A 15,782-nucleotide genomic window follows, 5' to 3' on the forward strand; every position below is an offset into this window, starting at 1 on the left:
CATGGAGGGACCACAACTCCGGTTGAGGGTGCCAAATCGAGCCCCTGGCCTGCGAGAGGAGATCTCTCCTCAACGGTACCGGCCATGGGGCGACATCTGCTAATTGCATCAAATCTGGGAACCATGGTTGGTTCTTCCAAAGAGGTGCCACAAGCAGTATTGAACATCTCGTTTCTCTCACCCGTTCTATCACCTGCGGAAGGAGGGAGACGGGAGGGAAAGCATAAAGCGGGCAGCACGGCCATTCCCGTGACAGCGCGCTTTCGTTCTTGGAAAAGAATGCGGGGCAGTGAGCGTTTTCGTGGGAGGCAAAGAGGTCCACCTCCGCCATGCCAAATCTCTCCCACAACAGCCGAACTGTTTGCGGGTGTAGAGACCATTCGCCCGTAGGGACATTGCCTCTGGACAGCCTGTCTGGACCCAGATTCTGCAGTCCAGGCACATGCACCGCTCTCAGCGAGCGCACGTTGCGTTGAGCCCAAATCAGGAGGCGTTCCGTCAGCCTGTACAGGTTTCGGGACCCGAGACCGCCCTGGCGATTTATGTAGGACACCACGGACATGTTGTCCGAACGGACTACGACGTGGTGATCCTTGAAATGGGGACAAAAGCGCGTCAGCGCATTCTCCACTGCCAGCATTTCCAGGCAGTTGATATGATGGAGCTTTTCCCGTTCTGACCATAGGCCAAAGGACGGTCTGCCTTCGAGCAGCGCTCCCCATCCCGAAGTGGAGGCGTCTGTCGACACCATTTTCACACTCGGGGAAGTCCCCAGGCTTACACCTGATCGGTACCAGCCGTTCGCTGTCCAAGGTGCTAGAGCCGCAACACAGCTCTGATCGACCTTGAAATGCAGCCGGCCAGACGCCCACGCTCTGCGCGGCACCCGAGCCTTCAGCCAGAACTGCAGGGGGCGCATGCGGAGCAGGCCCAGCCGCAGAACCGGAGATGCTGAGGCCATGAGACCCAGCATCCTTTGACAGTGTTTGAGCGACACAGTCGCGCCGCAGCGGAAAGAACTCGCTGCGCGCTGAATTCCCATCGTGCGCTGTGGTGACAGTCGCGCCGTCATGGAACACGAGTTCAGAACTATACCCAGAAACAGGATCGTCTGACTGGGGTTCAGCGAACTCTTCGCCCAATTGACAGAGAATTGCTTCTCGAGGTGATCGAGTAAAACAGCCCTGTGGTCCACGAGCTCCGCTCGTCATTGGGCCAGAACCAGCCAGTCGTCCAAATAATTCAGCACTCGTATGCCTCTGAGTCTGAGAGGAGCGAGCGCTGCATCCATGCACCTCGTAAACGTACGAGGAGCTACGGACAAGCCGAATGGCAGGACTGCAAACTGGTATGCCTGGCCCTCGAAGGCGAATCTCAAAAACCGCCTGTGGTTTGACGCTATCTGTATTTGAAAATACGGTCCTTCAGATCTATTGACATGAACCAGTCCCCTCCGCGAATCTGCGCGAGGAGCTTCCTGGTCGTGAGCATTTTGAAACTGCGTTTCATCAATGCCTTGTTCAGCTGCCTTAGATCCAGTATGGGCCTGAGACCCCCGTCTCTCTTGGGCACCAGAAAGTATCTGCTGTACAGCCCCCCCTCGCTTTGAGCTTGAGACACAGGCTCTACAGCCCCTTTGCTCAACAGTTTCGATATTTCGGCCCGAAGTATGTGTGCTACTTCTGTTTTGACCGTAGTTTCGACGCGCGCTGAGAAGCGCGGTGGGCGTCGAGAAAACTGTAGCGAGTAGCCTCTCTTTATAATGCCTAGCACCCAATCCGAAACCCCTGGAAGCGCTGACCATGCATCTGCATGAATGGCTAAGGGCTGGATGTGACACGCGCCCTGTTGACTGGGCAACGGCGGCGCTCGAGTGTGCTGCGCATCTGAGGCAGGGAGCGCGCTGATCACAGCGGGCAGATCGCTCATCCTCGACCCCGTTCCGGCGCTTAACCGACTGGAGGGAGGCTGAGCGGGTCCCGTGGGACTCAATATATCTGCGAGTAACCGTGGGCTGCATGTGTGCACTTTTACCACTTCCAACTCGCCGTCTGCCTGTGCAGAATGTACGTGCACGGGCCTCGTTTTTACAGAAGCCCCGCGCCGTAAGTGACATAGTGTATGTGGGCACTGGGAAGTGGGCACGTTTACTATGCGGCGCGCTCGACCGATCTGTGTCGATCTTATGTGCGCCAGCCCTGTGTGCAGGGCTGTGCTTACATGCGGGGATGGGCACTGGGTAGTGGGCATCGTCACTGCATTTAAAGCACCATCGGCCGTGGCCGGACGAGCGTGCACGGGTTTCATATTTTACAGAAACCGCATGACGCGTGTGACATAGTAATTGTGGGCACTGAGGGGTGGGCACGTTTACTATGTAGTGTGCGCGACCGACTTGAGCCGACATTATGAGCGCAGGCCCTGTGTGTAGGGCTGTGCTTACATGTGGAGATGGGCACTGAGGAGTGGGCATCGTCACAACATTTATAGCACCATCGGCCGTGGCCGGGACACCAGAAAAAACGCTGTTTTTGTGAAACATCTGGGTAGCCGTGATAACGGCTTTTGTGTGCAGGCAAGCGGGCACTCGTGCAGGCTTGCGCATTGCAGAAGACACTGAGGCAGTCGCAACTCTTGGAACTGCAACAGCGGCGCGCTTGGGTGAGAGCTCGGCCGCAGCGGAACTCGAACACCGGCGCTTTCCCAGCAGTGCTAGGATGCTTTCGGGGCTTCTGGCTTCACCGCAATCCTCTGCCGCGGCTCCCGCGGCGCGGGGCGACGGCTCGAAGAGCGAGAACGGGGTCCCGAGCTGCGTTGCTGACGCTGTCGTGATGGCGCAGCAGGAGGCGGTGGGCGTGACTGAGAGCTCTGTGGGGCCGGTCTAGAGCGGCTAGCTGCAGAACTGGAGCACTTCGGCAAGAAGTGCTTGAACGCCTGCGAAGCTTTCTGGTCCTCGGCGAATCTCTCCACAAACTCATTGACGGAAGATCCAAAGAGGCCGGCAGGAGTTAGCGGAGCGTCAAGAAACGCAGCGCGCTCAGACTCCTTGATGTCAGAAAGCGTCAGCCACAAATGCCTCTCAGCCACCGTAGCGGAAGCCATAAGTGAAGTGAAGTGAAGTGAAGTGACATTCAGCCAAGTATGGTGACCCATACTCAGAATTTGTGCTCTGCATTTAACCCATCCGAAATGCACACACACAGAGCAGTGAACACACACACACACACTGTGAGCACACACCCGGAGCAGTGGGCAGCCATTTATGCTGCGGCGCCCAGGGAGCAGTTGGGGGTTCGATGCCTTGCTCAAGGGCACCTAAGTCGTGGTATTGAGGGTGGAGAGAGAACTGTACATGCACTCCCCCCACCCACAATTCCTGCCGGCCCGGGACTCGAACTCACAACCTTTCGATTGGGAGTCCGACTCTCTAACCATTAGGCCACGACTTCCCCAAACCCGTCCCATGGCCTGTGCAGCGGACTTAGAAGCGCGGAGGGAGAGATCCGAAGCACTCCTCAGATCCGCGAGACAGATCGCTTCAGGTCCCATCTCATCCAGCTTGCGGAGAAGATCACCCTGGAAAATCTGTAGCGTCGCCATGGTGTGTAACGCAGACGCAGCCTGCCCAGCAGCAGAGAATATCCGTGTGAGCAGCGATGACGTCATGCGGCAGGCTTTGGATGGCAACGCCGCCTTAGTCCGCCGTCCAGCAGAGGGCGGGCAAAGGTGCGCTGCTATAGCCTGTTCCACCGGCGGAAGTGACAGGTAGCCTCTGTTCTTAGCACCGTCCAGTGTGGAGAATGCTGGCGAAACAGATGAGCGGATTCTCGCCGAGAATGGAGCGTCCCAAGCCTTCGCCACTTCTTCGTGAAGCTCAGGAAGAAAAGGGGCGTGTTTTGAGCTTGAGGAAGAGCGCTCATCCGGAAGATAGCTACCATCCAGCCGGGAACGCGAAGGGGGCGCTGGTGCAGACCACTCCAACGAGAGTACACGCATCAGCTCCTTATCGATATCCCCCCGTCTGCTGGGCCTCTGAGCAGCTGGCGCGAGATCCACGGAGCTCGTCCAACCCTCACTGCCCGAAGCAAGCAGAGAGCACGTGTCTTCTTCCTCCGACGCGGGCCTGAGATCCACCTCCTCCGATGACGCGTCGGCAAGCAGCGGACACTGAGCATCGGGAAGCGATGCAGGGGAGACCGGCGAAGCGGAGGGAACCGGCGAGCTCGGCCGAGCTGGAGGCGGTTCTGGTAGGCGCTGCGAGCGGCGCTTCTTACGGCGCTGCGGCGCAGCGGATGATGCAGGCTTCGAGAAGGATGCCAGGCGAGTCCTCAGAGTCACCATAGGCATCAGCTCGCAATGAGGACATCCGCCATCAGCGAGCGCGAGCGCTGCATGGTCTTCACCCAGACAGGAGACGCAGATGACATGACGATCTCCTTCGCTGAGCGGGGTTCTGCACGAGCCGCACGAAGGCATCTTTAAAAAGACGCAGCTCTTTTGTGAATGTGCGTCGCAGGGCGAACACACACACAGAGTATAGCAGAACAAGGATTATAAAGGATATGGGCGCCGGATAGCGCAGCAGGAACGGCAGTGGAAGGCGGCGGTGCCAGCGGCTTCAGGATGGCTCGTCCTGCTGATATGCTCTTCCAGACGGCGCTTGCTTCCTCGTGATCCAGCGATGCGTGAGCTTCGCTGAAGAGATGAAAAATCAGGTGAGTCAGCCTTTTCGAGCTCCTTTTATAGGTTGGGCCACACCCGTTTCGGCGGGAAGTGGCAAGAAGGGCGCGAAGCGCCCTTATTGGTCTGATGTTGCATCAGCCTGCGCTCGATAGGCTGTGCAGTTGCCGCAGAACAAGCCAGTGAGCGAGCGAGCCGTCTCGCCTATGGCTGTGTACTGCTGCAAATGCGCTTTACAAAAATACAAAATTAAGGATAATTTTTTGCTTCAGTATTTCGTGAAAAGAGACTTTTCCCGTAGCGTCTTAGCTAAGACGCAGTACGAGAGAGCTCTCGTAAGAGAACTGAACAAATTAAGCAAATATAACATAACATAAACAAACATAAACAGGTTAAAAACATGGGATTCAGCCCAATCAAGCCCAAAGGTAAATCTGGAAGACCATGACCAGTTTTGCAGGTCGGTATCTAGCAATCAGGGTAATTACGATATGGCCTGAACAAACCTGAACAAGTTAATCAGGGTCTTCAAGATTACGCTACTTGCCTACAGGCAGGTGAGTTTCAGAGGTGGAGTTGCATCTGACCGCTTTAAAAACCCTCCTGACCATCCGATTCAGCACGTTTTCCAGCCGATCGTCGAGATGATGAACGCTCGGGTGTGCTGCTCGTTGATCGCTGTTTTGCTGGGTCTCTTTGTATTCTTGAGCACAACAGATGCCGAAGAAAATGTCACAGGTGAGATTTCTTAACTTTTAATATGTAAACCCAACTAAACTAAGATTATGAACCTTTCAAGGATTATACGTGGGCTTTGGAGTGGCTAAGGTGCTAAATAGTGTAGAAGATTTTTTAAGTGTCCATGTTAATCATGTTCAATAAATGTGAATCGAACTACAAACAGTAAGTTATTCTACATAAGAATGAATAGGTGCCTGCATGAGAATGAAATGTGCAGACACATATTATGGTAAAGCTGCACATCTTGTTTGAACATTAGACAAAATATGTGATGGAGCCTCTTCCTTCTGCTTTTTCAGGAAGCAAACTGGAGGCACAGCAAATAAAAGGTAAGCAATAACAACTGTGTGTGAAATATGATTTAACACTCTTTGAGGAAAACTGTATAAAAGAGTGTTGAGACACAGACTCAATATTCTCTGTAGAGTCTCTCGATCTCATTGTCTTTAATGAAGTCTATCTTCTGGCATCAAAACCTCAAGACTTTGATTGCTGTTCACTTTCACAAATAACTGCACAGAACCACCAACAGCACACAATTTTGAAGAGATTTGAGAATTAAGAAGATAATTTACTTTATATTTTTATTTATTTATTTATTTTTGTATATCAGCAAAGCCAGGAGAATGTCCTTTATTCAATCCTGATGGAGCAGTGGTCAAACCATGTTTTAGGTTGTGTTTCCATGACCGTAACTGTCCGGATGATCAGAAATGCTGCAGCAGTGGATGTGGACGACAGTGTATGCCTCCATATAAAGGTCTTTATATATTGTTATATTAATGTGAATTAAATTAGTTCATATTTTTAAATCGAGTGAGGCGCTGATCTGCTTTCTCAATCATGTTTATATAACAGAAAAGCCAGGAGTGTGTCCAAAAATGAATCTTAAAGATTGTATTGAGTTCTGTTCCCAAGACGGTCAATGTCCGGATGATCAGAAATGCTGCAGCAATAAATGTGGACATCGGTGTGTGCCTCCATATAAAGGTATTCATTGCTATAATGGTGTGAATTGATTTTTATATATATATATATATTTTTTTAAATGAAATGAAACATTCAGTGATCTGCTTTCTTTATCGTGTGTTTGTATAACAGAAAAGCCTGGAGTGTGTCCAAAAATCCAAATATTTGGAGTGTGTGAGGAGTTGTGTTCCCTGGACGATGACTGTCTGAATGATCAGAAATGCTGCAGCAATGGATGTGGACATCAGTGTATGGATCCATCTAAAGGTACGTTACACTAACGAATTAGTCAGCTTTTCTCCCCATTACAGTGATTGAGTCATTCAGCACTCAGTGATCTGCTTTCTCTCATGTGTTTGTATAACAGTTAAACCAGGAGTGTGTCCAAGGAAAGAACCTGGAGTAGGATTGTGTCATGTGTTTGAGTGTGTCGATGACATTGACTGTCCAGACAATGAGAAGTGTTGCAGCACAAGATGTGGACGTGAATGTAAACCTCAGTTTACCCTTCCAGGTATTTGTTCTACTGATGCTTAGGTCTCCAACACACACCGTTTTTTAGTTTTTTAGTTGCTGTTCACTTTCACAAATAACTGCACAGAACCACCAACAGCACACAATTTTGAAGAGATTTGAGAATTAAGAAGATAATTTACTTTATATTTTTATTTATTTATTTATTTTTGTATATCAGCAAAGCCAGGAGAATGTCCTTTATTCAATCCTGATGGAGCAGTGGTCAAACCATGTTTTAGGTTGTGTTTCCATGACCGTAACTGTCCGGATGATCAGAAATGCTGCAGCAGTGGATGTGGACGACAGTGTATGCCTCCATATAAAGGTCTTTATATATTGTTATATTAATGTGAATTAAATTAGTTCATATTTTTAAATCGAGTGAGGCGCTGATCTGCTTTCTCAATCATGTTTATATAACAGAAAAGCCAGGAGTGTGTCCAAAAATGAATCTTAAAGATTGTATTGAGTTCTGTTCCCAAGACGGTCAATGTCCGGATGATCAGAAATGCTGCAGCAATAAATGTGGACATCGGTGTGTGCCTCCATATAAAGGTATTCATTGCTATAATGGTGTGAATTGATTTTTATATATATATATATTTTTAAATGAAATGAAACATTCAGTGATCTGCTTTCTTTATCGTGTGTTTGTATAACAGAAAAGCCTGGAGTGTGTCCAAAAATCCAAATATTTGGAGTGTGTGAGGAGTTTTGTTCCCTGGACGATGACTGTCTGAATGATCAGAAATGCTGCAGCAATGGATGTGGACATCAGTGTATGGATCCATCTAAAGGTACGTTACACTAACGAATTAGTCAGCTTTTCTCCCCATTACAGTGATTGAGTCATTCAGCACTCAGTGATCTGCTTTCTCTCATGTGTTTGTATAACAGTTAAACCAGGAGTGTGTCCAAGGAAAGAACCTGGAGTAGGATTGTGTCATGTGTTTGAGTGTGTCGATGACATTGACTGTCCAGACAATGAGAAGTGTTGCAGCACAAGATGTGGACGTGAATGTAAACCTCAGTTTACCCTTCCAGGTATTTGTTCTACTGATGCTTAGGTCTCCAACACACACCGTTTTTTAGTTGTATCATTTTCAATAGCACAGTAACTGAATTTGGCCCATAACACCATTTCAGATGTATGGCTTTTCAGAATGATTGATACTATTTGAAATACTCTAAAAGTAAAACTTGTTTGTGTGTTGTAATGCGTTTGAGTTTGAATGCATCTGACTGAACAAACTAAATCTGACTATCTGTTTTCATGCAGTGAGGCCTGGTCCATGACTCAAATCAAATGTGTGCTGATAACTCTTCCCATGATGATCAGTATCCTGCCAGACAGAAGTGTTGCCCAACCACCTGTGCATGCAGCAGACCATGCCAGTTTAACCATTGGGAAAAAATCCTTGGGTGTTTTTTTTTTTTTTTCTCTCATTGCTGTTCTTGATCTTTTAAATGTATTCAATCTTTTAGCTTAGTGAGACGTGTTTATTGAATGTTGTTGTGGTGAAATACAAATACCAGAAATTAAACCAAGATTGCAGGGTAACCATAATGTGTGGTTTATTAAACACTGGTTTAATAGCATAGTCAATATGCCTTTAAATACTCCAGATTTGATTATTTTTATTTTTTTATTTATATAGTACTTGGTACATTTGATTCATCTTCTTCAAATATGATTTTAAAGATTACAACGTCAAGTTTATCATTTTATAAAACAGTTTTTGTGAAAACCTACCTAAGCAAGTAGTAGGCACCTGACAAAAAAAGGTAATAGATAAACCCTGCACCCTCTGACAAAAAGCAGACTGAAGCACCAGAAAAGACACACACACACACACACACACACTTCCTTCCTCCTCCTCCCATTTGATTGCCTCATGAAATCTGTTTAAAATGTCTTTATCAAAATCAGATTAAATCATTGTATTTGGCGGTTTATATTTTCGATGGACAGTCAGTGAGGTTTGTATGGAGCCTCTAAGGGACCTGGTGGTGGAAAAATAATTGTTATATTGCAAAACTTTCACGCTCAGCTGATACCAGAGAATTTTGTGTTCTTTTTTTCCCCCCATCTTGGAAACCTTTTAATCCCTAATAAATTCTACTTTATCCCAAACATGACTGAGAATAAGTGAGTCTGTGGGGTTGCCCTACTATTGTTTATAACTGTCTAAAAAAAAAACAAAAAAAAAAACACAACAATTTCAAGATCCCTGAATCCTTGAGAATCTGATACACTGAAGGCTGGGTGATAATTGAACATGCAAAACTGTTAAGGGATGGAAGTCTGATAGTGTTTTGCAGAGACATGGCTTTATGATTCAAACTGATCATGGGAAAAACTGTTAAAAGTGTCAGTGGTGCATATGCAAGACAGCACACATACATCACAGAAACATAGTTGAAATCTGCAAGATGTATCTTTTAGAGTGTTTGCTCTTCTGCCAGAGATCTCAAAGACATTTCACCACCTTTGAATTATAAGGTTCTATCTGCATTCTGAGTCATTTTGAGATATTGAGCTCAGAGGTCTTCACAGTGCACCCGAGACCCGTCGACCCGGGACCCGACCCGGGACCCATACGGGCAGGGCCGTCGCTAGTGGGGTGAAAGGTGGTGACGATTATAGGGGCCCACGGCTGAGGGGGGCCTCCGGCGATCTCAACCGTCTGACTGAGGCCAGCCTAAAAAGACGCTCAGGACAGTTGACAGGCCACTACTGCTTGTGGTCATGAAAGCTTACAATTTTCACGTGTTTTTAAGCCTTGCCACTTGTCGATTAAAACATTAAAAAGGGTTTAAAGCATTCAAACACAAGACGCGGAAAAGCTGAACCGAGTAGCTGTTTACTCGCTCGCTGTGCACGCGGAGAGAAAACCTTGTCTCACAGACAGCAACACTGAACCGAGCTCTTCTTTGTGAAGAACTCTCCTCGAACTTCCTCCTGCACCTGAACGAACAAATACAAATCGCAGTTTGAACAAACAGAAAAGTATGTGAAAGAGACCAATTCAGCACCGCAGTGTTCTGGTGTTCAGGGCTCACTGAATTGACTGAATTACTTTGTTTTAACTAGAATTAATGCACAGTCAAACCAACAATTATTCAGACACCAGATATAATTTTTGATATAACTAGTAGGTGCAGGACACTATATACATTTATGCAAGTGAGTATAGCAAAATAAAGCGAACTGTGACATATTATACCAAAAGTTCTTCATACAGAACAGTATTAATAAAAATAATAAAATTGGGACCAAAAATTATTTAGCACCATGTTTTCTTATACATGCTTTTTGCTGAATTGCTAATGAAACCTTTTCACACCTCAGACTGAACAAAATTAAGCATTGCTTGGTAATTTTACAACAAAGTACTGATACTTGTGTAAATATTGTCATACTAACAGCTGTCTGAAATTTTGGTTGATTGTAATTCAAGATATACCTTTCTATTAAAGTTATCTGACATTAGTTCCTGTCATATTTTATAACCATTTTCCAAACTATAGCAAATAAACTGTGATAATGTTAGAAATGTTGAAGGTGTCTGGATAAATTGTGGTATGATTGTATATTTAATTTTTACAGTGATCAAACACTGCTTGTGTTTTTTGTAACTTGCAACTTGTAAAAATAGGAAAATAAAAGTATGAGGGGAAAAAAATCTCTCTCGCTCTCTCTTTCTCTGCCGTTAGAAGCAGAGCGCGCAGACTCAGAGTTAATGCAAGTGCACGCACGATAATAATGCTTGCAGGCTTGACACACTAATATTTAATATATTTTAAATCAGCAACACAATCTGAGGTTAACTGTAACCAGGGGCGATTCTAGGATTTTGATTTTAGGGGGGCTCAGCCCCCAATAAGGGTATGATTAAAAAAATATTATTTGACTATAAGGTTAGGGTGGTATGCTACTAACCTTACTGCAATCCACTATTCCATTGTATTCCCTGTATTTCATATATGGGAGTAGGAGTACTGACTGAGCCATATACAACACTGTAATAAAAAAATAATTATTGGATGTGACCACTAGAAGATAGGGAATGTCGATTTTTTTTTTTTTTTTACAATGAAGACCTCCTGATTCATTCACTACAAAAACAACATTTTACTGTTTTATAATCAACAATACGGTTGGATATTCATAAAGTCACCCCATGAAAATTGATGTCATTTTAAGTATTTTAACTAACCAGCTAATATTCATTAAGAATATAGACAAACCATGTATTAATGTAATTGTCTATTGGCAATATGAAAAATCTGTTCTATATTTATTTCTATTTATTAAAAATAACAACATGAATTATCAATTTGCCACTTCTATAAATCAAGTACAAATCTAGTATAAATAGTATAAATCAAGAAAATCAAAAATCCCTTTACTCTACGCTTATTCTAATTTATGTATCATGACAATTCATTATTACTTAATACAAAACTATATTTAATAATACAAAACAAAATAACTCCACATTCTCTCTCTGGGCCATCTAGTGCTTTCAGACAATGATGTGTGTCTTTAATCATTTCTGTGCATGGCTGCATAATGTAATGTCAAAATACATAATAATATGTCTGTAATTTTAAAAAGTAAATTAAAATAAATCATGATCGTTTTCTGAATCTAAAGTATGTTTTCATGGGTGTTAATCACTTCATTTTTGTAGGAATAAAATACAACTATCACACAAGGGCTGAAGGTGAACGCAGCGAAACGTATTGGTATTGGATGAGAAACCGAGCCGTCCCGTGTGCTCCCAATGCTCCAGTAACATTACATTATGTAAACTGCAATGCATTTATGACAAAGAACTGCACCGATGCAGATGTAATATCATAGCATTAGCAATCTATAAATAAATCCACGCACACATGACACACACCTTGTGCTCTCTGATGTTCACTCTGCTCGGCGCCCCTGCAGATTGAAAAATGCGCTAAATCCAAGCAGACTCAGATAAGGGGAGGAGCCGAAACTTGACGCAGCTTGCCGCCGTTTCAAAAAAGAGTTTTTTTAAAGGGGACTGAATCGATCAAAAATGTATTAATCAAATATTTTTCTAAAAAGGGCCTAGTGACACCCCTGACTGTAACATTAATGTTTTCTATGACGCTCAAAATGCTTTAGGTTGATACAGCTAGCATGCATGTGCAGTCTCCAGCATGTTTCATGTTTCTATGGCAACCAGTGAGGGACGCCAAACCGCGCTTTACATTTTCTCCCATTTTTATAATAATATAAATGAACCGTTTAATCTTAAAAGTTTTATTGGTAAGATTCAGACCAATGCAGAACAGAGAGCACCGAGATGATAGCAAATAAATTACGTCAGTGGCGTTATTATAGTTCAAAAGGGCAAACAGTCAGAATGTACATGTGCACAGTTGCATTTGTCATCCGTCACCGTGACATCAAGTGGACTTTTGAAGCTGAAGTAATGAGTGGATTAAGCTTGGACTTGGAATAATGAGAGGAATAACATGGATAACTTTCTTGTCAGATGATTGTAATGCATCACAGGCAGTCAGGTACAAGGGAGAGAGACTACGGCTCCTTACGACAAAAAGCTGTATTTTTTGCGAACCCTTCAGTCCGATTTAAACAGATGTTGCATCACATACCGGAGGTCCAGCGTCTGTAGGACTATTACAAACAAGTGACCATAACAGGCGACATAACCGTTGTCTTATTTCATGATTTGTCACAAACAGATGTCATAGCACATCTGCGCGCATTAACTGCGCTGTTCTCTTATTTTAACCGGAGGTGCAAACAGGTATCATAACAGCTGTCCAACAGATGAGCATGATATATTATACAGTAGCTGTTGCGTACCGGAGGACCAGTGTCTATATTGTAAACAGATACTCTGCACGTTAGTTCACTTTTGAGCATCGGCTAATGAAAGACAAAGGTCACCAGCTTGAGCGCCTTTATAAAAAATCTGGTTGTACTCTTCACAAAGACTTGCACAAAAATCCCATTCTGCACTATAAGAACTGTATTGCTAATACTAAATGCAATTATTATTCTGGTATAATCTGTTCTAATGAAGGTAATTCTAAGACAATGTTCTCACTTTTTAATAATATTTTTAGACCCTCATGTTCTCTACCCTCTTCCCACTGTTATGGTTAAAGGCTACCCTCTCTGCTTCCTCTAATTTCTGTTATCATTTGCTTTTCACTCACCACTGGAATTTTTACAACCTGTCAGTGCTTTGGACTTTACTTGTTTTGTCCCGTCTTAGTTCCTATTTTCCTTATTTGGTCAGGTTTCCTGTGCCTGTCATTATGTTGATTTCATTCCAGGTGTTCCCCATCTGTTTTGATTGATCACAGGTGTGTCTCGTCTCCACCTAGTCTTGTCTAGTGTTTAAATAGTGTTCTCTGTTCTTTGTTGTCTATCTGCTGCTGAATGTCATTTATCTGTTTCTTGTGAATTGAATTGAATTATAGGGATCCAGCCGTAGAGGCTAGGGTTGCGGCCTTGGAGGCTGTGCCGCCATGGCCCCCAGGATCTCCAGATCGGCCATGGCACCCTGAACGAGTACTGCTCTAGAGGCCCTCTGTCCTGTGTGTCCTAGGTGCCTCCAGAGTGCCCACCCCACCTCCCCTTGGGATGTTATGGGGCGTGAAGTCACTCCTTCCGGAGGTGGGAGTCATGTCAGTGTTGTGGACTTTAATTTCCTTGTTTTTTTTCTGGTCTTAGTTCCTATTTTCCTTTTTTGGTCATGTTTCCTGTGCCTGTCATTATGTTGATTTCATTCCAGGTGTTCCATGTATGTTTCGATTGATCCCAGGTGTCTCGTCTCCCCCTAGTGTTTAAATAGTGTTCTCTGTCTTCTGTTGAATGTCTTTGATCTGTTTGTATCTCCTTGTGAATTTTCATTAAATATCCTACTTCTGTATTCTCCTGGATCTCCTCCCTTCTCCAAGTGAAGGGTGACACCACCTCCTTTAAAGCTGCAGCCATTACTCCAATACTGAAAAAAAATCTGGTGACGATCCTTACAATTTCAATAATCTGTCTCATTTCTAGTTTACCCTTCATTTCCAATATCCTCAAAATTGTTGCTACTAAACTTCACTCTCATTTAACTTGTCAATCTGTATGAACAACTCCAGTCTGGATTCCGGCCTTTTCATATCACATAAACTGCACTTATAAAAATAACTAATGACCTTCTTGTGACAGCTGATTCTGGATTAGTCACTATTCTTGCCCTCCTTGATCTAAGTGCGGCCTTTCACACCACTCCTCACACCATCCTTCTCATTAGACTAATCTCAAATGGCATCACTCATACCCCACTGTACAGGTTCAAATTGTATCTTTCAGGGATACATATATCTCAGATCGTCCAGCTACAAAGTTTTAGTTACCAACCTTCTATTAATAGTGGTGTGTCTCAGGGTTCTGTACTGGGACCCCTTTTCTTCATTCATTTTCCTCTTGGCAATATCTTTCGGGAATACAAAATCCTATTCTACCGTTACACAGATGAGACCCAACTCTCTCTCCTGCAAACCTAATTCCACTCTCCCTTCCGCTTTCACCTGACTGTCTCAAACTTAAATCCTGTTTTTCTTATAATTTTCTCAAACTAAACAGTGACAAAATGGAATTTCTTTTAATTGGCACTAAATCTAATTTTTATCCAAAACATATAGTTTTCCTCTTTCAATTGATAATTTGTTTTGCCTTCCCTTCTCCTCAGGTTAAGAGTTTGGTTCCTCTTCAGGAATTCGAAAAATGCTTTGGGGAACGCGCCCAGCATGAGCGACTCTGAATATCGTGTGTAATCAGTCCAATGGAAGAGCGTGACGTCACAGGCGGGGTGACGTAAGCGACCAGAAAGCTATAAAAGCACGTGCCACGCAGCTGGCGTCAGCTTCGCATCTTTCAGTAAGCGCTCTGTGTGTGAATGTCATATGTTTGTCGTGTGAGTCTTATTTACTGTTGTCTGTCCAGTTAAGAGCTCCTAGACATGCCAAAAAGCAAGGCTAAAGTTAAGCACTCTGATGGCGATTCCAAATCGTGTTATAGGTTGTGTGTTCCTCCCTGCCCGAGATATATAACGGGTGGGGATACACACAGCCTGTGCATGGTTTGCCTGGGTTCGAAGCACGCTGAGTCGGCTCTCGAGCGGGCCGACTGCCCGCACTGTGAGCGTATGTCGGTGCGGCTGCTTCGTTCCCGGAGGGCCCTCTTCGAGGAGGGGGCCTTCGCCAGCATTCCCCGCGGTGCTGGTCCCGTTTCTGCCGAGGCAGAAAGGCGGCTGCACTCGTGGGGTTCGCAAGTCGATCTGGTGGAGGGAATGGAGATGGGCCAGTCCCTATCTCCTTCCACTTCTGCCAGATCCAGCACCCAATCCCTAGAGTCGGAAGCACGCTCAGCGGTTCCTTCCACTCAGGGAGAGGGATCGACGATCCGCCTCTCTTCCTCCGAGGAGGTTGACGTGGAGTCGGTCGATAGGGATTCGCCACCCCACTCGCTGCAATATGAGGAGCTCTTGGAGGTGGTTACTCGTGCGGTGGCCAAGTTAAGCATCGATTTGCCCGCCGAAAAACAACTGAACCGCAGAGAAGCAAGTTTGACGAACGCTTCCTGCGCGCGAGTCAGCCACCTCCCAGCCGGGGCCTTCCATTTTTTCCCGACCTGCACGAAGAGATCGCCAGGTCGTGGAAACGTCCATTCTCGGCCCGCCTCTACATCCCCTCGTCTGACTATTATGGAAATGTAGTGGGGATGGGAGAGCACGATTATAGAGCGATGCCCCGGGTGGAACAGACGCTCGCGAGCTATCTGTCCCCTGGCGCGGCATCGTCTCAAAAGGCCCCGG

General features: G+C 45.4%; 1 protein-coding gene across 1 annotated transcript in view; it reads left to right on the forward strand.

The window, feature by feature from the left end:
* LOC132159557 (balbiani ring protein 3-like) overlaps window positions 1-15,782 on the forward strand; it is a 286,577-nt gene that overhangs the window by 262,199 nt on the left and 8,596 nt on the right. The window contains exons 14-20 of the mRNA XM_059569101.1: window positions 6,035-6,181; window positions 6,280-6,411; window positions 6,523-6,657; window positions 6,758-6,904; window positions 7,330-7,461; window positions 7,569-7,703; window positions 7,804-7,950. Coding sequence (XP_059425084.1) covers window positions 6,035-6,181; window positions 6,280-6,411; window positions 6,523-6,657; window positions 6,758-6,904; window positions 7,330-7,461; window positions 7,569-7,703; window positions 7,804-7,950 — 975 coding nt within the window. The remainder of the gene's footprint in view (window positions 1-6,034; window positions 6,182-6,279; window positions 6,412-6,522; window positions 6,658-6,757; window positions 6,905-7,329; window positions 7,462-7,568; window positions 7,704-7,803; window positions 7,951-15,782) is intronic.

The sequence above is a fragment of the Carassius carassius genome, chromosome 16, assembly GCF_963082965.1.
Source record: "Carassius carassius chromosome 16, fCarCar2.1, whole genome shotgun sequence".
Taxonomy (NCBI): Eukaryota; Metazoa; Chordata; class Actinopteri; order Cypriniformes; family Cyprinidae; genus Carassius; species Carassius carassius.